Source organism: Oryctolagus cuniculus, chromosome 4, assembly GCF_051225735.1.
Source record: "Oryctolagus cuniculus isolate XC-2025 breed Fujian yellow rabbit chromosome 4, ASM5122573v1, whole genome shotgun sequence".
In the NCBI taxonomy this organism is placed as follows: domain Eukaryota; kingdom Metazoa; phylum Chordata; class Mammalia; order Lagomorpha; family Leporidae; genus Oryctolagus; species Oryctolagus cuniculus.
This window is the reverse complement of record NC_142870.1, coordinates 79,469,379-79,494,359: the sequence shown is the minus strand read 5'-3', so window position 1 is coordinate 79,494,359 and position 24,981 is coordinate 79,469,379. Positions and strand designations below refer to the sequence as shown.

General features: G+C 56.7%; 1 protein-coding gene across 1 annotated transcript in view; it reads left to right on the top strand.

The window, feature by feature from the left end:
• The first annotated feature begins 4,479 nt into the window (after positions 1-4,479).
• The window catches only part of ADCY5 (adenylate cyclase 5), a 162,921-nt gene continuing 142,419 nt past the window's right edge, over positions 4,480-24,981 (top strand). The window contains 1 exon segment of the mRNA NM_001082628.1: positions 4,480-6,206. Within this exon segment, the coding sequence (NP_001076097.1) occupies positions 5,064-6,206 (1,143 nt within the window). The 5' untranslated portion in view covers positions 4,480-5,063.

Sequence of the window (24,981 nt, the reverse complement as noted above, 5' to 3'; positions counted from 1 at the left end):
GTGGGTTAAACTGCTATCTGCAATGTCTGCATCCCATATGAGTGCCAGTTGGAGTCCTGGCTGCTCCATTTCGTATCCAGTACCTTGCTAATGTGCTGGGGAAAGCAGTAGGAGATGGCTCAAGTGCTTAGGCCCCTGCCACCCATGTAGGAGACTTGGGTAAAGTTCCAGGCTCTTGGCTTTGGCCTGGACCAGGCCTGGCTGGCACAGTCATTTGGGGAGTAAACCAGTAAATGGAAAATCTCATCTCATCTCTGTAACTCTGCCATTCAAATAAATAAATCTTGAGAGAGAGTGAGATTAAGAGAGAGTGAGAAAAGAAGTCCCAGTGATTGTTTAAGGAAAAATGTAAGACTTTAATTCTGGTTCTTTCAAAGTGGCATGATTATGAAAGTGTTGTCTTTTCTTATCTCAGTTTTCTGTACATTGGTCATACATGGCTTTTGTTGAAAGGTGGTAGTTCTTTTTAAAAATTATGAAATGAAAAGGAATGATATGGGGAGAGGAGAAGGCTCAGGGAAGGCGAAAGGAAAACCAAGAATGGAACCTTGAAAAATACCCTTGATGGCCGGCACCACAGCTCACTAGGCTAATCCTCCGCCTTGCGGCGCCGGCACACCGGGTTCTAGTCCCGGTCAGGGTGCTGGATTCTGTCCCGGTTGCCCCTCTTCCAGGCCAGCTCTCTGCTGTGGCCAGGGAGTGCAGTGGAGGATGGCCCAGGTGCTTGTGCCCTGCACCCCATGGGAGACCAGGATAAGTACCTGGCTCCTGCCATCGGATCAGTGCGGTGCACCAGCCGCAGTGCGCCGGCCGCGCCAGCCATTGGAGGGTGAACCAACGGCAAAAGGAAGACCTTTCTCTCTGTCTCTCTCTCTCACTGTCCACTCTGCCTGTCAAAAAAAAAAAAAAAATACCCTTGATTCCACTGGCCCTGCATCCTGATTGCCCATGTCCTGAGCGTTTCACACACAGCCTATTTCCCACAAGGCTGCGTGGTAGTGTACAAGGAGCAGATGGCTAAAAACTGGGCCTTGGGCAAACTTACATTTTTTTGAGTGTGACATGGGGGTTGGTGTCGTGGTACAGCAGGTTAGGTTGCTATTGCAACACCAGCATCCCATATTGGAACTTGGGTTCAAGTCTCAGCTCCTCTGCTTCTGATCCAGCTCCTGCTAATGCTGCAGAGAAAGCAGCAGAAGATGGCCCTTGTAGTTGTGTCCCTGTCACCCACATGGGAGACCCGATGGAGTTCTAGGCTCCTGGCTTTGGCCTTGTCTAGCTGGGGCCATTGTGGCCATTTGGAGGAGTGACTAGTAGACTGAAGATCTCTTTCTTTCTCTGTCTCTCCCTGTATCTCTGACTTCCAAATAAATAAAATAAATCTGAAAAAAATTTTTTCTAACTAATTTATTGAAAGGCAGAGAGACAGAGAGCTCCCATCTACCAGTTCATCTCCAAATGTTCACAATGGGTAGGCTTGGGCCAAGGTCAAAGTTGGGAGCTTGGAACTCAATCCCGTTTCCCATGTGGGTAGCAGAGATACGAGGATGTGAGCCATCACCCGGCCTCCCAGACAGCCAGAGTCAGGAGTCGGAGCCAGGTACTGATCTGGGATATGGGTGTCTTACCCACTAAGCTAAAATGCCCACTCCCTTGGGCAAACTCTGATTTTCTAAATCTGTTTTCCTGTCTTTGTACTTTTTTCACAATGGGTATCTGACGTTAAATACAGTTTTTAGGAGGCTGTTGGTTTGGATTAATCTCCCGCATGGGATCCAACAGAGCAAACCAAAATGGAGTCATTCACGCTGAAGGTACTTACCAGCAAACCAGAAGGGAGTGGCTTACGTGACCTTCTCAGGGACCAGAAGAGAGAGGCAGAAGACAGGCCAGTTTTAGCTTGCACGACGAGGAACCCCCCTCCGCTCTAACCTTTACCGGGAAAGTAACTGTGAAACGGCCAATCTGCTTTTTGTGCTGTTTCTGCTCTCTCCAGTCTTTTCTGCCTATAAAGCTAATCTCTCCTGCTCAGCTAATCGGAACACATTCTATTTTACAGAAGGAGGTGGCGCCCGATTCCAGAACTGCAAACAAAAGCCAACTGAGATCTTTAAATTTCTCATGATTTTGGCTTTTGACATCGACACGAAAATATTTGCGGACACACAGTGGTTGCAGGATGCCAATCCATCTTCTGTGTTTCTTACTCTGGCCTCCCTGCTGGACACCGACTGAACCTGCTCAGAACACCTGACTAGGGGCGTTGGCCCTGTGTCCGACACCAAGCCTTGCTTCCACCTGCGGGCGGTGGCCGGCTCCTCCCCCTCCCTGGCTCCTGGTCGGCTCCTGGTCCCAAGTTCGGGCCTTTCTCTATCCTGGGAGCACCCACCACAGGGCTTGGCACTTGGGGAGTGCTTGAGAATCTTTGTTGACTAAATTTATGTTGCTTTTTACAGCTTCGCTAATCGGGGATTACTCAAAGGTTGGATTACTCAAGGGTTAGTTTACTCAGATCTCTTGGAATTTTTCTCCTCCCAGTCTGTAACTCTGGCAAGGTTTATCTCTTGCACTCTGCACACAGAGAGGACTAGGAGAGAGAGAGAGAGAGAGAGAGAGAGAGAGGCTCACTCAGACCCGGAGTCTCCTTGCAGGCAGCTCTGGGGACAGGGCTGGAGGATGAAGCAGGCGATAGTGAAAGCCGGTCCTCCTCCCCTGGGGCGGTTCGCTCTCCAACCTCTGCTGGGATTTAGATTGTCAGAGCCCCCAGCAGGGTAACTCGGGGGCACAGGGGTGTCCGGCAGGAGCAGCCGGCCATTCACCTCCGGTCCCGCACCTTGCGCGGCGCGCGCCCTTACTGCTAACGCTGCCTCCCCGCCCGGCGACCCCTGCAAGTCGGTAAAGCTTTCCGAGCCTCAGTTTCCGTATCTGTCAACTGGGAACACCACAGGGGCGCTGTCTCGTCACAGCCCTGGGTGACTGAGCAGAAACAAAGGAGATTTTTTTTTGTTAAGGTCCAAACAAAGAGCTCTTCACAAATGCCAGGCGTCCCCTGGTGCTAGGTGGGGCCTTCTCTCCGTAACTCCCCACCGGAGCGCTCCTGTCCGCCCGGCCCTGGCAGCCGCCGCCTCGTCCCCGGCATCTCCATCTTTGCAGTCACCGCCTGCGTGCGCCTCACGGATCCTCGGGCGGCATCTCCCCCGGCCATTTCCGGGCCTGGCTCTCGGGCCGCTCTGGCCCCTGCAGGGCTCCAGGCTCCAGCTCCACGCGGTAGCCGCGGCCAGGCGCCCCCAGCCCGGTACACCCTCCGCTGGGTCGGCCGCCGGGCCAGAGAATCGCCCAATAAGCGCGCCGGAGTCGAGGCTGACAGCGGAGGCAGCGGCCAATCGAGCCGGGCCAGGGAAGGGGGCGCAGCGCCCGGCTGAAGTTGGGCTGATAGGGGGAGGGGGAGTCCAGGGGGATACAAAAGAGGGGCGCTAGGACCGGGGCGCGGGAGCCCGAGTCGGGGGCGGGGGGACCGCACGCACCCGCTCCCCCCTCCAACCCCAGGTCCGGCGAAGGGACCGCGGGCGGGACGAGGCTCCGGGCGCCAGGGAGGGAGGGGAACGGCGAGCATTTTAGGTGAGAAAGGGGCGCCGGGGTCCCCGCGGCCGGGCCTGAGGATGCCCGCGGGGTGCCCGGGCTGGGGCCGTGGCCGGGCCGAGGGCGGAGGCAGCCGCGCGTCGCTGTGAGCCGAGGCCCGAGCGGCGCGGGGGGCGGGGAGGCGGCGGGAGGAGGGGATGCGGAGGGCGCTCCGGCGGCGGCGGCGGCGGCGGCGGCGAGCGGGCGAGCGGGGAGGAGCGGCGCGAGCGGCCGGAGCGGCGCAGGGCCCGAGGCGTGCATGGCGCGCCCGGAGCCGGGCTCCTGCGGGCCCCCCCGGAGCGCCCCCGGGGCGCCGCGGCTCTTCGGCGGGCTCCCCTCGTCCGGCTGCTTCTGAGCCGCGGCCCTCGCTCTCTGGACGCTGTGTTCGCCGGGAGAAGCCAGCCTGCGTCGGGGCCGAGCGGCGGCGGCGCTGCGCCGGATTCCGTTCTCCGCCTAGCCGTTCTGTGCCCGGCCGCCGCGGGCCCGCAGCCGGCGGCCCGGAGCTCGGGGCTCGCGGAGCCGGCGCGACCGCCCTCCCGGCCCGCGGGTCCCGGCCGGCCCCGCTCGAGGGGGAGCGGGAGGCGAGAGGGGCAGGGCCGCACCGCAGGAGCCGGTCCTCGCCCCCGCCCCCTGCGCCGACGCGCCGAAGGCTCGGCTCGGCTTTCGCGGGAGCCACGCTCCCACTCTCGCAGCGGGAGGTGAGGGATGCGGGCGACGGCCTCCCCGGGCTCCAGGACCCTCCCCCCCGGGGCTCCGGAGCTGTTGCTCCGCCCGCCACCCCCTCCCCCGTCCTCCCCACCCCCCCATCCCACCTCCCCACCCCTCGTAAGAAAATAATGCTGGCTGGCGCCCGCACCTCCCAGTCACTCCCAGTCCGCCGCGAGGAAAGCGCGCCCGCCGCGTCTCTGCGCCGGGACCCCAGCCGAGCCGCCCTCGTCGCCGCCTCGCCTCGGGAGCCGCTGCGCTCCGCTTAGGCGGCATCTGCCAGCGCCGCGCCCGGGCACTGCCAGCTCCAGGGAGGCGCCGCCCGCAAGGACACCTCTCCGTCCCGCCTTGTCCGCCACTCCGGCCCTCGTCGAGCTCCACGCGAGCCCTCAGGAGTCCGGACGTCTCTCTGCGCTCGGCGCAGCGGCCCGAGCCGTCCCTGCGGCCCCCCTCTCCTTCCCGCTCGGAGCCAACTCCATCTCGGACCTGGGACGCTCTGCACGGGCTGGCAGCTACTTCCCACCTCGGGGCTGCGCCCGTCTGCCCGCTCGCCCTCCCGCGGTCCTCCTCCTCCGCTCAGGACGGGGGTGCCAAGATGCCCCGCTGCTGCGCAGGGCCCTGGGCCGCCCCCGACGTGTGACCCCAGCCTGGTCCCCCTGCTCGGCCGTCCACCCTCCCCTTGGAGACCCCCGGCCCGGCCCCCGGGGGAGGAGGAAGACGACGAAGAGGCCGAGGGGGGGATGTCCGGCTCCAAAGGCGTGAGCCCTCCGGGCTACGCGGCGCAGACAGCGGCGGCGCCGGCGTCCCGGGGAGGCCCCGAACATCGCTCAGCTTGGGGGGAGGCCGACTCTCGTGCCAATGGCTACCCCCACGCCCCCGGGGGTTCTGCTCGCGGCTCCACCAAGAAACCAGGGGGGGCGGTGACCCCACAGCAGCAGCAACAGCAGCAGCGCCTGGCCAGCCGCTGGCGCGGCGACGACGACGACGAGCCGCCGTTGAGCGGCGACGATCCCTTGGCCGGGGGCTTCGGCTTTAGCTTCCGCTCCAAGTCCGCCTGGCAGGAGCGCGGCGGCGACGACTGCGGTCGCGGCAGCCGGCGGCAGCGGCGGGGCGCGGCCGGCGGGGGCAGCACTCGGGCGCCCCCTGCGGGCGGCGGCTGCGGCGGCGGCTCCGCGGCGGCGGCCGCTGCGGCGGGCGGGACGGAGGTGCGCCCCCGTTCGGTGGAGCTGGGCCTGGAGGAGCGGCGAGGCAAGGGCCGCGCGGTGGACGAGCTGGAGGCCGGTGCCGTCGAGGGCGGTGAAGGGGCAGAGGATGGCGGCAGCTCCGCGGACTCCAGCAACGGGCCCGGCGCGGTGCTGTCGCTGGGCGCCTGCTGCCTGGCGTTGCTGCAGATTTTCCGCTCCAAGAAGTTCCCGTCCGACAAGCTGGAGCGGCTGTACCAGCGCTACTTCTTCCGCCTGAACCAGAGCAGCCTCACCATGCTCATGGCCGTGCTGGTGCTCGTGTGCCTCGTCATGCTGGCCTTCCACGCGGCGCGCCCCCCACTCCAGCTGCCCTACCTGGCGGTGCTGGCGGCCGCCGTGGGCGTGATCCTCGTCATGGCCGTGCTGTGCAACCGCGCAGCCTTCCACCAGGACCACATGGGCCTGGCCTGCTATGCGCTCATCGCCGTGGTGCTGGCTGTCCAGGTGGTGGGCCTGCTGCTGCCGCAGCCGCGCAGTGCCTCCGAGGGCATCTGGTGGACCGTGTTCTTCATCTACACCATCTACACGCTGTTGCCCGTGCGCATGCGGGCTGCGGTCCTCAGCGGGGTGCTTCTGTCCACGCTGCACCTGGCCATCGCCCTGCGCACCAACGCCCAGGACCGGTTCCTGCTCAAGCAGGTAGGGGCCCACTTGGCCACAGGCACTGGATGTGGGGGCAGGCGGGCCTCGGCCTGACTCCGAGGAAAGGGAAGGGGCCGGGCGGGCAACCTTTACAGTGGCGAAAAGAGCCCGATAGGTGCGGCTGCACCAGCAGTTTCATTGACCAAAAAAAAGTGCCTTTGCATTGTTTGCAATCTCTGCTGGCCTGGCGGATGAGGCCCCGGACTGTGACCGTCGTTGTGGGGATGGGAGTGAGGAACGAGGTTGCAGGAGAAAAGTATGTGCAGAGAGGCCTCATCTGTCAGGTCCCTAACCAAAGTGGCTGGACCCCTTAGGAGGGCAGGGGAGGGGAAATCCAGGGCACCCCTTGCCCAGGCTGAAGGTGGAGGTCCGGGGCTTGGGAGCTGGAGGTATCAGGTGGCACCGGAAGGAGGCCTGGAAAGTTTGTTAACATTGCGGAAGTGGCCAAGTCCCAGAGCTGCCTGGAGCAAGGATGGGACGGATTGGCCGAGGTGAACGTGGTGCTGGTGGGAACGCAGAGCTGGTGTTGAGCGTCTTGTGCCAGGACTCCTGGTCATTGCTTGAGGCAGGGGCTTTGTGGTCCTGCTGGGACTCATGGGGCCAGCCTGGACGTGGGGATTCAGGAGGAAATAAACCTCGCCTTGGCTAACGGGGAGAGGGGCCTGCTTGTCACGGTGACCTTAGCAAGAGACAGCTGCGCTGGCAGCTATACCTCCCCAGCGGAGGTCCTGGTGTCTGTGGTTGCATAGGCCTCCTCCATGACCCCATGCGGGCCTGCTGCCTTGCACCTGCTCCGCTGACAGGGCCCTTGCTGCAGCCAGATCAAATCTTCTGGCTGCAGAGCCTACTGCACACCCCAGTTCCCCTCCTGGCGTCAGCCCCTCTCAGAGAGGCTCTTCAAGGCAGCCCATCGCGACTGGCTGCCTCCTCCTGCTGCTAATGCCCTCCCTCGGTCTTTGGCCCCGTGGAGGGCTGTGTCCATCTGAGCTGCTCTCATGTCCCCTGACTTCTCCACTCAGTACTACCCCCGAAACAATGGCGCTGGTCTAGCTGACTCTGCAAGGTGCTCTGACTGAGGGAGCGGGCTTGCAAGCTCTCCAGACCCCAGGTCCCTCTTCCAGAAACCATCCAAGCTGCTTCCACTCGCAGCGTCCTGCGCCCCAGGCTGCACTTCTTATAAGGAGCCTCTCCGTCTGCCCCGCCACGCCGGGCTGTTCGAGTCAGAGGCACAGAGTGGAGCACTTAGTTGTTCTCCAGTGCCGGCTGGTTTTGCTTCCTGTTCCGAGTAACTGCAGATGTGGGAATCCCGAGGACGTCTGTTTTCCTCCTCTGCCCTAGAACAGTGTGCCTAGTAGGGGTGCAAGAACCGCTTGCCAGTTTGTGGTCTCCTGAGTGCAGTGGGTGGAGTTGTTGCTGCTAACTTGAAGTTGTTCCGATCTAGGATCAGAAGGAAAAACATCTTCGGAGATCTGCTTTGAACCTGAGACTGAGACCTTTTGAGAGGTTTCAAAAGGTTACTGCCCTGGGTATGGCTTATAAAGGCCCCGGCTCTTTGGCCCCACGCAGGTGTTCTGTCTCTGGGGTGTGTTCCTGGCTGGGGGAAGGCATGACTTCTATGTGGAGCAGCAGAAATCTCTGGTGTAGCTCAGCGTGCTTCCGGAGCTGGACTTGGGACACAGGGGCGCATCACGCCCCTGACAACCTTAGATTGTGGGATTTCACAAGGTTGGAGTCAGAGCCTAAGAAAGGGGTGCTAAACCCGGGGCACCCCAGCTCCATCTTAGCATAGCAGTGCCACTGCAGCAGCCGCCAGCCGCTGCCACCCCAGGCTGCCTTTGAATTCATTGTGGTCTTTAGGCCTCTGCGTGGCTGTGGGATTTGGGGTGGATTTACACTGCATTTTACACCCACCATTGTGTCTCGGGACAGCGGAGCTTGTTATGAACAGTCCAAGACAAGGGAATGCAAACATTCTTTCCCTGGCTTCAGAGAAAACGGTATCTTTTTTCTGTTTGTACTTGATTTACCTTTCTAAGTATGCCTGAAGTAACATTTGTTTTCCTCGAGTAAACTCTGCAGGGTGGCGAGGCGTGTCAGTGGGACAGTCCAGCATTAAGCTAAGCCTCAGCTTCCCCTGGCCAAGCAGCCTTTTGAGGGCAGCTTGGAGCGGATGCCTTGTTCTTTCTTTGATGAAGATGTGTGTCCCGGGAAAGGGGTGTCGGTGGATGGTTTGTAGTGTGAGAGCCGTGGGAGAGCCCTTCCGCTATGCCGTGTGCACGTAGTAGGTCCTCACTAAACTGTCCCGGGTGTTTCTTCACTTCTTCTCTGGCAGAGCTGCACCTCTACCCCAGCCCAGATGCTCCCCATCATTGCTCACCTATGTATTTTATTCTTCCCCAGCCTTCTCGAATGGCGGGGGGTGGGGGGCTCAGCTCTGGGGTCCAGTTAGGAGGAGAAAAATCTTTGACAGGGTCTCCTGCTGGTTTTCACTCAAGAGAGAAAGGAGAGGCCAGGGGCGCACCCTGCTTTGTGGGGTGCTGCCGCCCACCCCTGCCCCATGTCTCTGGCTCTTGCACCTGCCCTGGCATCCGTCACCCTCCTCCTCTGCTCTTCCTCTCTCCCTGCCTGTTCCTTCCCTCTCTTGCTCCCTTTCTCTTCCCTCCCCTTCTGGACCCCTGTTGCTCTCTGCCCACCTCCCCTCTCCCCTGCCTTCCTGCCTGCTCTGCCTTCACGGTCATCTCCTCTCTCCTCGCTGGGGTACAGTAGGAGCATCATGGGGAGTGTTTTTTGCTCCTCCTTTGCCTGTCAGAAGTCCCTCTGCTACACCCATACCATAAATAACACTCGAGCATCTGCCAAACACATTCCTCACTTGTGTTAATAGGCTGCGAGGATGCCGGAGCCTGTTGCCATGGCAACCTCACTTTTGTTTGGCTGTATCCCACTCTGCTACGGACAGCTCTGTGTGCACTCACGCACAAACAAGCACGCTCACACAACTATTACCTGTGCTTCGCTGTTAAAGATTGCTTTGGAGAAAACATGTCTGGGCGGTGGGTGGGGTGGGGCCAGTGCTACTCCAGCAGGCCGTCACGCACGGAAGGGTTCTCTGGAAAGTCGAGAGTGGGGTGTTCTTATGATTACACAGACACAGTGAACCTCAGAAACCTGGTTTCTAAGGAGGCGATTCTGACCCCCTGTGCGTCCCTGTGGGCTTGGAGGAGCTGGTTGAGCTTGCTCTACCATATCTTTCTTCAGCTCCTTATTTCTGTGTTTCTTCCCGTGTGCCTGTGTGAACCCATAGCTGTCACCAGTTGTTCCAGCGATCAGAGTGGCACAGGCACTGTGTGGGTGATGTTCTGTGACTGTGAGCACATGTGTTTGCTGCCCGGAGGAAGGCACGGATGGGGGTGGGGATGTAGACTAAGAATCCACTGCCGTGGCCGTCCAGGGGTGCACGCGTGCGTGTGTGAGTGCTCGTGTGCCCATGTCCGTCTGTCTGGCGGTGGGCTGGCCCCGGGTGATAGAAGTGGGCCTCAGGAAGCCTTTGTGTTAACTTCGCAAAGAGATGGGTGTAGCTCTGTCCTCTCTGTTCCTGGCTGGTGGCTGGGTTCCCGTGGCAGTTGGCCTTTTTCATTCTGGGTCTTGGTCAGTGTTCTGACTCTGACCTCTGACTCCTCAGGGAAGACCCTGGATGTACTTGCCACCCCCACTTCTATAGTGAGACTAGGGGTGCCCCTTGAGTGGACCCCTTTCCCCAGCCTCCCCTTTCAGTCTTTGTGCTGGCCACCTGCTTAGCAGATGGTTGAGCCCTGCTGAGTAGCCACCCCTGGCTCTGGAACTTGGCCCAGAGGCCTGTCTGGTGGGTCTCTATGGCTGCCCCCTGTGCACGGCTGGGCGGCATGGAGAGGACACAGTTACTTGCCTATCACCTGCATTTCGGTACAGGAGAAATCTGCTCACCGTGCTCTCCCCCGCAGCAGCAGGCCTGGTGGGGTGGGGGCAGCTTGAGTTTGCAGCTAGGGGAGGGTCTGCTTGTCTTGCCTCCAGGCCAATTGTGTTTGCCAATTATATTTGCTAATTGTTTTCGATTGTATTGCCTCCTTCTCCAACCACCAGGAGATGGTGTTTGGAGGACTGCACAAGAGGTGGTGGGGCGGGGGTGGGGGTGAGGGGGTAGAGTGTTAGCAGGGCTCCTGGGTAGGGGGTGTCTTCTAGATCTGAGGGTGCCTGGATCCCTGTGGGGAATCAGCGGCTGTATTTGTGGGAATGGTCATTGTTAAAACGTAGATGTCGGTTTTGCTCTGTCAGCAGGAGCGTGAGGTCTGTGTGCTGTGGAACACAGAACAGTGTGAGTGTGCCCTTGTTTGTCTGTAAAGAGGACGCAGATGCTGTGTTAAACCCCATCAGGGAACCTGCCCAGTGTTGCAGACGAGTTTTGGAAATCAGCATAGGTAGGGACGGCTGTTCGGTGCAGCAGCGAAGCTGCCATTGGAGAAGCCCTCATCCCATGTCAGAGTGTCTGGGTTTGAGTTCTGATCCAGCTTCTTGCTAATGCACATCCGGAGAGGCAGCAGCTGATGGTTCAAGGTCTTGGGTCTCTACCACCCATGTGGGACACCTGGATGGAGTTTTGGGCTCCTGCCTTCTGCTGTTGTGGGCATTTGGGGGAAGGAACCAGTGGATGGAAGGTTTCTCTGTGTCTTTATCTCTCTTTCAAACAAATAAAAATTGGAAAAACAATCAATGTAATCAGCTTGGACAGGAAATCTGTGCAGACAGAAGGGTCCTGGTCACAAGTTCCTCCCTCCGAGGCTACAGTGGTAGCAGATGAGGGGCCTCCTGTTGACCTCAGGGGTGTGGGTGGTGTGAATGGGACTGCCTCCTTGGGTCCAATCAAAGGTGGGAGCAGCAGGTAGGGGCACCTGAGGAGGGAGCCTCCCTTGCTTGTGCCTGCGTCTTGCTGGCTACTTCTGGTCCCCAGCTTGCTGGCTCAGTTAACTTTATTTGTTTTATAGTGGGCCCAGCCCAAAGCCACTTACTTCTCAGGAGCATGGCCTGTGTTGGGAATGGAAACTTTGCTCTGGGGGCTCCAACATGCCTGTGCCCATAAATCTTTTGGGTACGGTTATGTAAGTGATAGTCTAGTATGTTACCCCCCTTATCCATGCTTTGTCAGATGAGCATAGCTTGCCCATGGAGGGCAGGATCTGTGTTCTTTTTCTCGGCCAAATATGAAAATTATGGAGATAATTGGAAAGCTCTACTTTATTTTTTCCTCTTAAGGTGATGTCCAAATGCAGGACAGGGAAGATCTTTCTGTTCAGCTTTGAGAACGAGATCTGGGGGTTCTGGTTAGGATACAAGGGAACTTAATGGGAGCCCACACTTGGGAGCTCATAGGAGTGTTAGGATTGAAGCCTCGAATGAAATACTCTGATTCTAGAATTCAGAGGAGGGTGACCAGTTTGTTAAGGGGACTGGAAAAATTGACTTCTGTGAGAACATTTGAAGGAATGGGGGCTGTTAGATGGAGAGAGAGTGGGGCATATCAAGTAGGGATGAGAGGAGCAAGGCCAAGTGTGAGTGCTGGGACCCCTGTCATCAGGTCACAGAGGAGGGGCTCAATGATTCCCATTGCTCTAATGAGAATGTTTGGAGCAAAGCGATGGACACAGGGACAGAGTCCTGCTTTTCTAGCCAATGGGTTTGCAGCAGTCCAACCAAACGCCCCCTGGAGTAGTCTGCTCTGTCAGTAGAGGTGTCCAGTGGCACCCGGGCAGCACCTGCCAGGCTCGTTACCAGACGGGTCACCGTATCACTCATTCTTGGTTTTTTAATGTTTAAAAATTTTATTCCACTTGAAAGGCAGAAAGAGAGACAGAAAGACAAAAATCTTTTCACTCCCCAGATGCCCACAATAGCCAGGGCAGGGCCAGGCTGAAGCCCAGACCCTGGAAGCCAATCCAGGTCCCTGACGTGGGTGGCAAGGACCCAAACACCTGAGTCATCCCCTGCTGCCTCCCAAGGCCCATAGAGCAGGAAGCTGGATGGAAACAGCATAACCAGCACCTGAACAGGGCACATCAACATGGGGCGCTTTCCCAGGCGTGTTAGCAGGGAGCAGATGGAAGTGAACCAGCTGGGACCTGAGCTCCTGTATGGGATGCTGGTGCCACGGGTAGTGGCTTAACCCACTGCACCACAGCGCCTGCCCCCACCACTGATTCTTTTTTTTTTTTTTTTAAGATTTATTTATTTGAAAGAGTTACAGAGAGGTAGAGGCAGAGAGAGAGAGACAGAAGTCTTCCATCCGCTGGTTCACTCTCCAGATGTCCGCAACAGCCAGAGCTGCGCTGATCTGAAGCTAGACACCAGGAACTTCTTCCGGGTCTATTACGCAGGTGCAGGCGCCCAAGCACTTGGGCCATCCTCTGCTGCTTTCCCAGGCCATAGCAGAGAGCTGGATCAGAAGTGGAGCAGTCAGGACTCGAACCAGTGCCCATGTGGAATGGCAGCACTGCAGACGGCAACTTTACCCACTACACCACAGCACTGGTCCCTATCACTGATTCTTAATCTTAGTTCGCCATGGTTGCGCAGAAAGTTTTGAACAAATGCAAACTCTGGGTCCCATTAGGAAGATGCAGTTTCCAAGGATCTAGGGTGGAGCCCAGGAATGGGTCTTTCTTTTTTTTTTTTTAACAGCTTGGATCTAGCTTGGGATCACTGGTCAAGGTGGCTCTGTGGTCACACACAACCTTAGAATTCTGTGTTTCAGTGTCTTCTACAGCATAGCATCTCATAGAGTCCACTGGGGTGTCCTGTCACCATGCCCATCCCAACCTGGGTTTAAAGAAGCAAAATCCCTTTATACACAGAGACCTGACAGGAGGTGCCCAGATGCAGCTGCTGAGTGTGTACCGAGGCCAGGACGCAGATCTGGAAGACTTGGTTGGTGTTGAACCAGGACTGAAGGGGTGCCCGCCTCCCGACTCTGCACTGCCCCAGACATTCCTCACCTGCGCAGCAGTCTGGGGCTCATCGTTGGGGGCGGGGAGCTAGTGGAAAGGTGGCTGTAGGTTTAACTCCTGGTGTGTTCGTTTCTTTGTCTGGCATATACTTGTGAGCACCACGGAGGCTCCGGTCAGGAGTGGATGGTACAGATTGCGGGGCTTGAGGAGATGGGGGACAAAGTAGGGACAGGAGATGGGGAAGAGTTAGGGCCTAGGAGATGGTGTGGGGAGGGGTGGGACTTAAGCGCAGGAGGAGAGAGTGGAGCTGTGGGAGTGGGGAGGGGAAGGGCTTGGGAGTGGGGGCGGGGATGCTCTCTGGGAACAATGGGATGCAGTCACTAGAATGGGGCAGACAAACAAACACAGGAGACAGCAGAGGCTTTATTCTTTAGGCCTGCCTCGGCCTCGGGTGCCAGCATGCAGTTGTAATACCTCCCACTCCCACCCCCACCCCCTACTACCTTTGCTCCAGGAGGGTTTTCTCTGTGGCGTGGAGGAGGATTTTTGTTGTTCTTTTTTCTATGAAAAACTCAACAGTGTGCATTTAGCCCAGGTCAGTACTGAGGCCTTTTCCAGTGTGGCCACTCGAGCCACAGCATCTGGACCCAGGGCATTGCCTCCGCAGTGACAGTATATCTCACACCTGTCACCGTCATGGTCCCCAGAGAGAGCACCTGTGTGAAGGCGCGGGTGGCGCTGGTCTTCCCGTGGACCAGTCGCCCCAGCCTGGCCTTCCCTGGAGGCAGTAGGGGCCCCCATGTTATTCCTGGTGGGCAGGAGGATGACCCGCTCAATGCTGGTCCAGGTCACCCGCAGTCACCACCAAGCTGAGCCTTCATTTTTTTCTTTAATTTTTGTTTATATTTATTTTTATTTGAAAGGCAGAGAGACAGAGATCCTCCTTTTGCTGATTCACTCCCCAAATGCCCACAACAGCCCGGGCAGGGCCACACCAAAGCTCAAGGCCAGAAACTCCAACCAGGTCTCCCGTGTGGGTGGCAGGGGCCCAGGTACTTGAGACATCACCTGCTGCCTTCCAGGATGCACATTAGCAGGGATCTGTGTCGGCGGTGGAGGAGCTGGGACTCTGACATGGAACCAGAGTGTCGGGAGTGGCGGCTGAACCCATTGCACCAAACACCCCCCTCAGCTAAGCCTTACTCTCCCCCAGAATGACAGCATTGTCCCCGGCTTGGAGGACGAGTGGTCTCTTAGTGGGGTCACCCTGTTTGCTGGCAGCTTACTTCTCCTCCTGGGCCAACCATCTCCACTTCTTTGGCCTCATCTCTGGTCTGTACTGAAGGCCAGCGCGAGTGGTGGAGTAACTGTTTGGTGGTCCCAGGCCAGGGTGAGCTGGTTGATGAGTGGCAGCAGACTCAGCTGCTTGTAGGGGGCAGCTCTTTGCCACTGCCACCAGATGTAGTGAGGCCGTGTGAGGTCCCTATGCCAGGACTCTCGGATGGTGGATTGACCATGTTCTCAGCCTCCTTTTCTTCACGACATCGTGGGCCAGGGCCTTCATTCCTCTCCACCCCTTGGGTGGCTGTGGGAGTGAGCTGCAGGGTTCATGAGCTGCTGTTTCGGGCCCCTCCCCCGAACACCCTAGGAGCTCCCTGGGTTTTATTACAGAGTGCTCTCTCCACAGTTCTCTTGGCTTTTGGAAGGGGTCCTGAGGGTCTCCAGTGCCTCCCCCGACCCATGCTCAGCACATAGTAGGTGCTCAGTGAGAGTCTGAATGAATGAGCGAATGAGTGAAGAGGTGGCCGTGGGTGGATGCCCGTGCGCGGCCTCCGGGCTGTGCCGAGGTGCCAGACGGCCACCTCCACAGCAGGCGGCACGTGGTGTGGCTTGGAAGCCTGTGTTGGTGGGTTGCAGTCGTCCAAACCACCTGCCGCAGTGTTAAATGTGGGCCGCCTTAGACACAGAGCTGCCGCCTGGCTCTGCCCATACTACACTGCTCACAGATTTAAAGCCGTCATTAAGTCATGCTTCCGGCTTTTCCCCATTCATTGAGACAGTCATGATCTGTCAGGTGCATACTGCGTTCCAGGCACTGTGCTATACCGTGGGATTGCAGAGATGACTCGGACGGGGTCCCAGCTCCCAGGACTGTCTTCAGCCCAGACCGCCCCTCTAGATGTGTCTCTTGCAGGGATGTGAGTAGCTGTTTCCCACGCACACACACAATCTGTGTCAAATCAGTGTGGCAAATGCAGTCAGCTGCATCTGTGGGGTCAGCATCTTACCTGTTCAGCAGACCTTTGATTGGAACTATTTGGGGAAGGGCCGGTGTCATGGCACACAACTGGTTAAGCTGCCACCTGTGATGCCAGCACCCCATGTACTCAGCTCCTGATCCAGCTCCCTGCTAATGCTCTGGGGAAAGCAGTGGAAGATGGCCCAGGGGGCCCCTGTCACCCTTGTGGGAGACCCAGATGAGTTCATGACTCCTGTCTTTGGCCTGACTGTTGGGACCATTTGGGGACTGAGCCAGGGAATGGAAGATTTTTCTCTCTCAGTCTCTCTCTCTCTGTCATTCTGTCTTTCAAATAAATAAAATAAGCCTTTAGAAAAAATTTCAGGGAAAGAATTGCGTCTGTACTGAACATGCGCAGACGTTTTTCTTTTGTCATTATTCTCTGTATGATACAGTATAACAACTATTTATATGGCATTTATGATGTATTAGGTATTTTAAGTAATCTAGAGATGACGTAAGCATATGAGAAGATATGAATAGATCATATGCAAATACTACAATTTATTTTTTTAAATGTTGTTTTTTTTTTTTTTTAATTTACTTGAAAGGCAGAGAGAAGGATCTTCCATTTTCTGGTTCCCTCCCAAATGCCTGCAATAGCCAGGCCTGGGCAGGCTAAAACCTGGAGCTGAGCCGTTCACCTAGGTCTTCATGTGCATGGCAGGGACCCAAGCAGTTGAGCCATCACTGGCTGCTTCCCAGGGTGCAATTTGCAGCAAACTGGTTTGGAAATGGAGCTGGGACTTGAACTCAGGCACTGTGATATAGGATGTGGGTGTTCCAAGCTGTAGCATCACTACTACACCAGATGTCTCTCCCTACTACTGCATTTAAAAAAATTATTTATTTGAAAGACAGAGTGACAGAAGGAAGAGGGGGTTGGGGGGGAGATATCTTTCATCTGCTGGTTCCCTCCCCAGATGGCCATAACAGCCAGGTCCTGGCCAAGCTAAAGCCAAGAGTGCTATCCTGGTCTCCCACGTGGGTGGCAGGGGCCCAAGTACTTGAGCCATCTTCCACTGCCTTCCCAGCCAGGAGCTACATCAGAAGCAGGGCATCTGGGACTTGAACTGGCACTGCAGTTCAAGTGACAGCTTGCCCTGCTGCTCCCCAATGCTGGCACCTACTACTGTGTTTTTCTTTCTTCCTTTTTTTTTAAAAAAAATTATTTCTTTGAAAGGCAGAGTTACAGAGAGGCAGAGGCAAGGCAGAGAGAGAGAGAGAGAGAGAGAAAGTGAAAGAGAAAGAGGTCTTCCATCTGCTGGTTCACTCCCCAGATGGCTGGAGCAGGGCCATACCAAAGCCAGGAGCCAGGAGCTTCTTCCAGGTCTCCCATGTGGATTTAGGGGCCTAAGCACTTGGGCCATCTTCTACTGTATTCCCAGGCCATGGCAGGGAGCTGGATCAGAAGAGGAGCAGCCAGGATACAAACTGGTGCCCTTATGGGGTGCCGGCACCACAGGCAGAAGCTTAGCCCACTACGCCACAGTGATGGCCCCTAGTGCGTCTTATATAAGGGACTTGAGCATCCCTGGGGAGTATCTGAGGCGGATCCTAGAACCACTCTTCTTCAGATACTGAAGGACAGCAGTACTGAGTTAAACAGAATTCTGGAAAAGTTCAAAACTTTCAATATGTTAATGTGCATGAAAGCTTGTCAGGAGGGGATGTGGCATGAAGCCTTGATCCCACCGGTTGACCCCAGGATCAGTTTTTCAAGGGACAGATTGGGGGCAGGTGGAGACACCCGTGTGTGTTGGAACACACGTTGAGACCACAGTGCCTCGAGCTCTCCCGCTCCCGCCCCCTTGCCGCCGTCTGCCCGTGTGTTTGGTGGCTCTCCTCCCTTGGGACGGAGACTGCCTGGGCGGCACTGGCTGGCTGCCTGTTTTCAAGTCTTGTTCTCCATCTGGGTCAGAAATCCTTTAGTGAGTGAAATGATAGGGCTGGAAGGAACCAGGCAGATGCCTCCTTTATCTCGTTTCGGTCTCTCTGACGGATTTCCACTGTCATCAGACACCGGAGCAGCTTGGGCTTCTGCAGAGCCCGGGCTCCCCTGGATGTCTTTCTAGAACTTGTGTGTGGCTGCCCCTGGGGAAGTGGCCACGGGCATTCCAGATCAGCCGTCTTCCTTTCCCATGCCGGTTCTCCCCTAGGGGGACGCTGCTAAGTAGTACTGGTTGCAGGAGTGAGCTTTCACTGAGTCTTTCCTGCAGTCAGCCTGGCGCCCACTCCTCCCTTCCCTGTGTGACCTCGTTCGATCCTGCGGTCAACCCTGTGAGGAAGCCCTTCCTATCCCTTTATACCACGGGGGTAAGAGAAGGTGAGTAGCTTCCCCGAGGTCACACAGCGCGTGGAGGGTCAGCAGCCCACCCACGTCCCGGGTGCGTGTACCTTCGGCTCATGCCAACTGGACTCGTTCTTAGCACCTGAGAGCTTTCTCTGGCCTTGAACTTGGGACCCTGACGGTAGCACAGGGCAGAGGCGCTGGGCAGCTCCTGCCCCCACGGGCAGCTCCCAACCAATGGCTGTTGGTGCTGGTGGAGGAACGCCCCTGGGGCGGGACATCCGGTTCTCAGCCCTGAGTTCTCCGTTGTCTCCCTGACGATTAAGCTATAGTTGTTCACAGTGATATAAAAGGCTCCACAGCACATCGAATTCCCTTTTTTGGCTTTCTTTCCTTACCAGTCTCTGTTCTCCAGCCCTTCTAGTGATTCCTGCTGTCGCCTCCCAGGTCAACAGCTTGCACTTGAGTCTTTGTCCCAGGGTCTTTTCTAGGGAGTCTGGGGAGTCTGGAGAGTGGAGAAGCCCCGGCTGGCTTGAACGTGGAGGAGGGAACGGAAATGCATCAAGTGCAGAGCTCCATGGTCCGCCTCAGACCCCAGCTCTGCCTGGGGCCCCTTTCCTAATTGACAGCTAATATTTGCCACTGGACTAAAAGAATGACGTGAAATTTAAAAGGCATCTTTTTGAAAGATTTATTATTGTTGTAAGATTTACTTTTTTATTTGAAAGGCAGAGAGAGAGAGAGAGAGAGAAAGAGAGAAAGATATCTTCTGTCTGCTGGTTCACTCCTGAAATGGCAGGAGCTGGGCCAGACCAAAGCCAGGAACCGGGAACTTCTTCCAGGTCTCCCACATGGGTTGCAGGGGCCCAAGCAGTTGGGCCATCCTCCACTCCTTCCTTTCACATTAGCAGGGATCTGGATCAGAGGTGTAGCAGCTGGGACTTGAACTGGAGCCTATTTGGGATGCCAGTGTCACAGGCGGTGGTTTTACCCCGCATGACACACACTGGTTAACAGGCATTGTAAACCTAGTGGTTAAGATAGCCATGTTCCCTGTTGGGTCCCATGTTCAGTTTCTGGCTTGGGCTCCTGACTTCAGTTTCCTGCCAATGCAGACCCTGAGAGGCTGTGGTGATGACTCTTGTAATTGGATTTCTGCCACCCATGTAGGAGACCTGGGCTGAATTCCTGGCTTCTGGCTCCATCCCCAGCCCGGCCCAGCTCAGGCTGTTGCAAGCATGTAGGGGAGTGAACCAGCAGTTGGGAGCTCTGTCTGTCTCCTTCTCTGCTTCTCAAGAAGAGAGTGTTTATTAAAAATAAATAAATGAAGACAGGTCAGAGAGCAAATCTAGAGAGGACACAGAAAGCCACACATTTTAAAAATATTTTTAAAATGTATTTGAGAGACAAGGACAAGTCTCTGGCATAGGTTGACAGGAACTCAATTACTTGAACCATCACCTGCTGCCTCTCAGCATCTGCATTAGGAGGAAGCTGGAGTCAGGAGCTGAGCTGGGTATTGAGCCCAGGTTCTCTGATATAGGAAACAGTGGCTTAACCAATGGCTTAACCTGTGGGCTTGGAGCCTGTCCCTCCCTGACCTGTCTTTAGATTTCTTTCTTTTTTAATTAATTAATTTATTTATTTATTTTTTGGAAAGTTTAGGTTTCTAAGCTACTATTACAAGGTGGCAGTGCAACTTATGACCTTAAAAAACCAATTTTCTTAAATGAGAAACGAGGCCCCTTGATTCGGGGCATTTTTGCTTTGGTATAATCTGTAAGAAACTGTGCAGACTAAAGGGGCTGCCAGGTTCTTGGAGAGGCTTGGTAAGAGGAACTCATACATGAGCCAGATGAGAGCTGGCGTGCTGTAGGGTGTGGAGCCACTGCCACTGCCTGCGACACTGACATTCCATATCTGAGTGCCAGTTTGAGCCCTGGCTGCTTTGCTTCTGATCCAGCTTCTTGCTAATGTGCCTGGGAAGGCAGCAAAGGATGCCCTGGGCAGAGTGGGGCTTGCCACCCATTAGTGGAAGACCCAGGCCCGGAGCCACTTGAGGGTCCCCCCTTCCATGGTCGTATGAGTGGTGGAGGGGGCTCAGGAGAAGCGAGGGCGAGAGGCCAGGGACTTCCTATCCTGGGGACCCCTTCGAGGCCCCTACGGAGCTTTGAGAAAATACTGATGCCAAGGTCCACCCAGACTCTTTAGGGTTGCAGCAGGGGCATTCTCACAGTTAAGACTTGGACTTGACAGTAACTCAGATACCAGCCAGGAGGCTCAAATACCTTTACGCAAGATTAGCATGTCATAGGTGGCAAAGGAATGATGGGAGCTGGGGCCCTAGGGGACCACTCTGTGCATGATTCCAGCCGGGCTGCCTCAGCCTCTCTGTAGTCCATTTCCTCCCCTGTGAATGGCACACTACGTTCCTGGCTGGCAGGCAGCACCAGTTAGTGCGTGTGAGGACACTCTGGAAGCTGGAAGTGCCCCCTGTGCTGCTGGTGGTGTTGTTTTGGAGAGGCAGAAGTAGAGGTGTGGAGAGTTTAAGTGACCTTCTTCTGGTTACAGTGCTCGTCCGGCAGCCTGGGAGCTGCTGGGCAGGGCAGGTCCAGATTTCCCCCTGCAACCCTGGGGCTCTTTTCGCCACAAGCCCAGTGCTGGGTAGGCAGCTGTTTGTGTTTGGTTTTTTTTCCCCTTTGTCACAGCCTTGCTTCCCTCTGGCTCAGGAGGGCATTAAATGGATTGTCATTTCCTGAGCCTGCAGTGATACTGTGCTGAAGTGTTCAGGGGACACCTGGGATCATGGTTTGCCTGTGCAGGGTGCCCAGATGTCTTTCTGGATGGTGAGTAGGAACCGAGCCCCAGGAGAGGGATCAGAAGTGACGCTGGGGTTGCTTAGCTCCGGAGCTGAGGCTGCTCAGTTTGGGATGGGAGGTCAGCCCTGGAGGTCAGCCCTGGGGTCTCTCTGCAGAGCAGCATCCAGGAGGTACAGGTCAGTGCTTACCAAAGTGTTTCCCGGATGTCTTCAAAACCCAATGCCCCCACACCAGCAATACTCTAGAAAGTGCCCGGGTACCCAGCAGCCCTGTTTCAGATCCACTTCTGTTCCTGGCACTCTTCTCTGCCGGACTACAGAGAAATGAAACTGTTGTGTCAAATGGATTTTTGAGATTTTTCACATCTTCTTTTGGGAGAGGAAGGCCGTTTATCTGCCTTTGTCGCAGTCTTACAGGGCCAAGCCTCCCCCCCCCCCCACGTCTCCACATGCCACGTGGCAGGGGCCCCTCTGTCCCACGGGCCTCTCCCTGTGGGCGGTACGGCTGGGAAGTGCCTCCGCTCTGCCCTCTCAGGTCTTGGGTGAGCAGTGCAGGCCTTGGCAACCTCTGGCTCTGTGGGTGTGAACTGGAAACGTCCTCTTTTGCACACAGGCTGCTTGCTCGTTCTGTCCTGGGGGCTGCTTTCTCTGTCTCTCACTGGACTGCTGGCTCCCTGAGGGCAGGGCCTGGTCTGCTTTCCTAGCCATCTTTGGGTTCAACATTGCTGATTTGCAGACCTGCTTTGGCCAGCCCTGGGGGAGAAGGCATGGTGCTCCTGCCTTGGCCCTTGGCCCTGTGCCTGGGGCCTGGCCTCAGAAGTACTGGGTTTTTGCCAGGATGGGTGGGCTCAGGTGAGCTCAGGGAGGCTGTGGTGTGCCCATCGCCTCTCATTTCCCGCCTTTCTTCTGGCCCGTTTCCCTGCCCGCTGCCTCTTCACTGCCCTCTTTGCAGCTGGGAGCCGGGGTGGGGTGGAGGGGAGGACCAGAGCGCCTGGGTGGGTCACGATGTCAGGACGATTGGTGTAGGTCTGGATCTGTGCACAAGTTCCAGAAGGGATTCCTTGGCCTCCTTGAAGCAGCCCCCCGTGCTGGCAGTCCCCGCGGCCGCTCTAAGCTTCCTCTAGTTCATTGCCAGGATTACAGCGTATGTGTCAGTCTCCATTTTTCACCGCCAGTGCCCAGAGCTGAGGCTTAGGAATTTGTCAGAGCCCCAGGCATGCAGAGCGGAGGCATGTCCAGGAGTTCCTCCATCATCCCGGTGCCCGGGCTTTTCTGGGGTGGCCTGGGGAGCTCCTGGAGACCCTGTTGCTCCCCAGGATTGAGAACTGGTGCCTGAGCCGGCCCTTCTCAGCGGAGGGGGGGGGGGGTCTGTGCATGACACCCAGTCTGATTTATGGCTCTGTTGAGAGGCAGGTTGTTTCTATCCAAAGGGTTTATTGTGGTGATTCAGGGAAGAGAGACAGCCACTAAAAAGGACTGCAGGCGTGTGATAGAGGAAGAGGGCTCGGCTGGTGGTTGGTGGTTGGTGGTTGGGGCATTACAACCTTGTCAGACGAGGCTGTGGTTGGGTGTATTTATGCTGCTCTTATCACTGGCAATTAACCCCAAACAGGGCTCGATAAACGGCCTGTTGCAGGGCCATCATAACTGCAGGAATATTTTAGGAAATGACTGCTCCCCGTGACAGCTAGGCCGACTGTCTTCGCCATTCCTGCAGGTCTGCTTGCTATAAACGAATGCCTATCAATCGTACTCACTCTTCCCTCTTTGCTTTTTTTTTTTTTTACTTTTATTTTTATTTTATTTGACAGATAGTTAGACAGTGAGAGAGAGAAACAGAGAGAAAGGTCTTCCTTCCGTTGGTTCACCCCCTAAATGGCCGCTATGGCCAGAGCTACGCTGATCCGAAGCCAGGAGCCAGGTGCTTCCTCCTGGTCTCCCATGTGGGTGCAGGGCCCCAAGCACTTGGGTCATCCTCTGCTGCCTTCCCAGGCCACAGCAGAGAGCTAGACTGGAAGACAAGCAACCAGGACTAGAACCCGGTGCCCATGTGGGATGCCGGCACCGCAGGCAGAGGATTAACCAAGTGAGCCACGGCACCAGCCTCCCCCCTCCCTGCTTTTGTGCGTGACCTTTCACTTTTGAGTGGGTAGAGGCCGTTAAGACACCTGTGGCCGCACCTCCCTTGCTGTCGGTGTTCGGTCACCTTTGCGAGTCTCTCTCTAACCAGGGTGACCTGGAACCGTCTGTAGTAGGTGCTCACTGAGTGTCTGCTGGGAGACTGGATGAATCTGCTCACAGCTGCACAGCAAGGCAGGCAGGCAGGCAGCACTGTTGCATTCTCTCCAGCTCTCCAGCTCGTGAACAGCAAAGGACTGGCTGGTGATTCCCTGGGCGCACCTGCTATCAGGTGGCAAAGACTGAAAGTCAAGCAAGGTGATGGGCAAGGTGAGGGGGCCATCCTCTGCGGGGATCGCCCTCCTGTGAGCCCTGAGGTCACTTCCTTCCCAGGATGCTCCTGTTACAGTCCCTGGGCTCTGCAGTGGAACTGTCCATCAGAGCCCTGAGAAAAGTGGACAGCAGCGGCTGGCGGAACTGAGGCCTGGAAAGCACCCCGGCCCAGGACAGGGAGGCGTCCTCGACTTCAGCCCACTACCAAGGGCCACAAGTGGATCGTGATGTGGTCTTTCTTTGGAAGAGGTTATCTGGGGAGAGTTAATTTTGGATTTCACTTTACATTTATTTTTAAAGTGGAATATTTCTTCAGCATTGGTGACAATGGCCTAGAAAAGCCAGTTAGTCACCATGTGACACCCTCCCCACCGGGGGTGTCACTGCCCCTGCTCCTTTCCCACCTGCTGTCTGTGGGCTGATCACAGCTGCACCCTCCGAGGCCCCCAGCTGGTGGCTTCCCTGGCAGGCAGGTGTGCCAGGACCCTGCTGGGTATGGGGTGGAGCTGCCCTCTGCTTCCATGCTGGAGTGTCTGGGCAGCTGGGAGAGCTTGTGGGAGGCCCTCTGGCCTCTCCCTGCTGCGGCCAGGTCCGTGTGCACAATCCCAGCCTGTGTCTCACAGCCTTCTAGCCCATTGACTGCTGCACCGTGTCTTCTCCAGGGGGTAAAAAGAAAGCCATCCCCAGCCCAGGAGGAAAAACCGATGAGGACTGAAGGATACAGAATGTCCCATCTTCTCACACTCTCTGGGTCCCCTCTAGTTTCCTTTTAGGATGAGGCCTGGAGTAAAGGGGGGGGCATTCACTCACTCGCAAGGTCCCACCTGGGGGCGGTGGCTGGGGCAGGTGTGCTGGGGAGGAATGGTCGCAGTTGGGTGCAGGCTTTGGAGGACAGCCCTCTTCCTTAGCAGGCTGCAGTGGCCAAGATGCCCAGGAGCCTGGGCCAGCCATGCAGGTGCACTGTGCCAGTTGTCGGTGCCCTGTGGCCTGTGCTGTCCCACCTGCTGTCCCCCTCCTCCCACCTGCAGCTCTCTCTCTCGGGAAGGAGGCAACAGGTGGTCTTAGAGGAATGTGCCTCTCTCTGCTGGGATTAACATGGTGGCCTCTGAGTTTTTGTGAATGCCACGTTTCCAGACCCCTGGAGTGAGGAAGGCTTTGGGGAAGCTGCCTGGTTTGCAGGTGCGGCACGTGGGGAATGTCCCGGAGATGAGGGAACTCGTGTGTTCTGTGCTCTGAGGAGCTGAGGTGCTGAGCACGGTGCTCGGTGTGTGTGTGTGGGAAGGTGGGGGGCCCTCCTTTCTTGGGGTCCCCAGGTGTGGGCGGAGTGTGATACGCAGGGGCCCACAGCAGCAGCCTCTCTGTGTCTTCGCCATGTGTCACTGTCCCCATCAAGTCCTCTGTGGGTAAGGAGAGGAGGGAGGGGGCTTTCCCTCTGCCTTGAGGTGCTCAGTCCGTGGGAGGCTCCCACCCTTGGAGAGGCGCAGCCTACAGACAGGCCATGTTGCCCCCCGTGCTGTTCCTCACACACCACGTGCCTGGCCTGGTGCTGAGTGTTCGTCTCCTCCTCGTCTCTGGTTAGCTCCTGATTGGCAGGTATTGCTTCCCCCCTTCAATAAAAGACATTGTATAGGCGAGCAAGGGCGAGCCCCTAGAAACTGAGGGCATTGCTTCAGGTCATGCAGTTAGTAAGTGGTACAGTGGGGACTGGCATTGTTGCACAGCAGGCTAAAGCTTGCTACCTGTGACACCAGCATTCCATGTCAGAGCAGTGGTTCTGAGTCCCAGAGGTTCCACTTAAAAAAAAATTTCTTTATTTATTTGAAAGGCAGAATTACAGAGAGAGAGAGAGAGAGAGAGAGAGAGAGAGAGAGAGATAGCTTCCAACCATTGGTTCACTCCCCAAATGGCTACAATGACTGGGGCTAGGCTGGGTTGAAGCC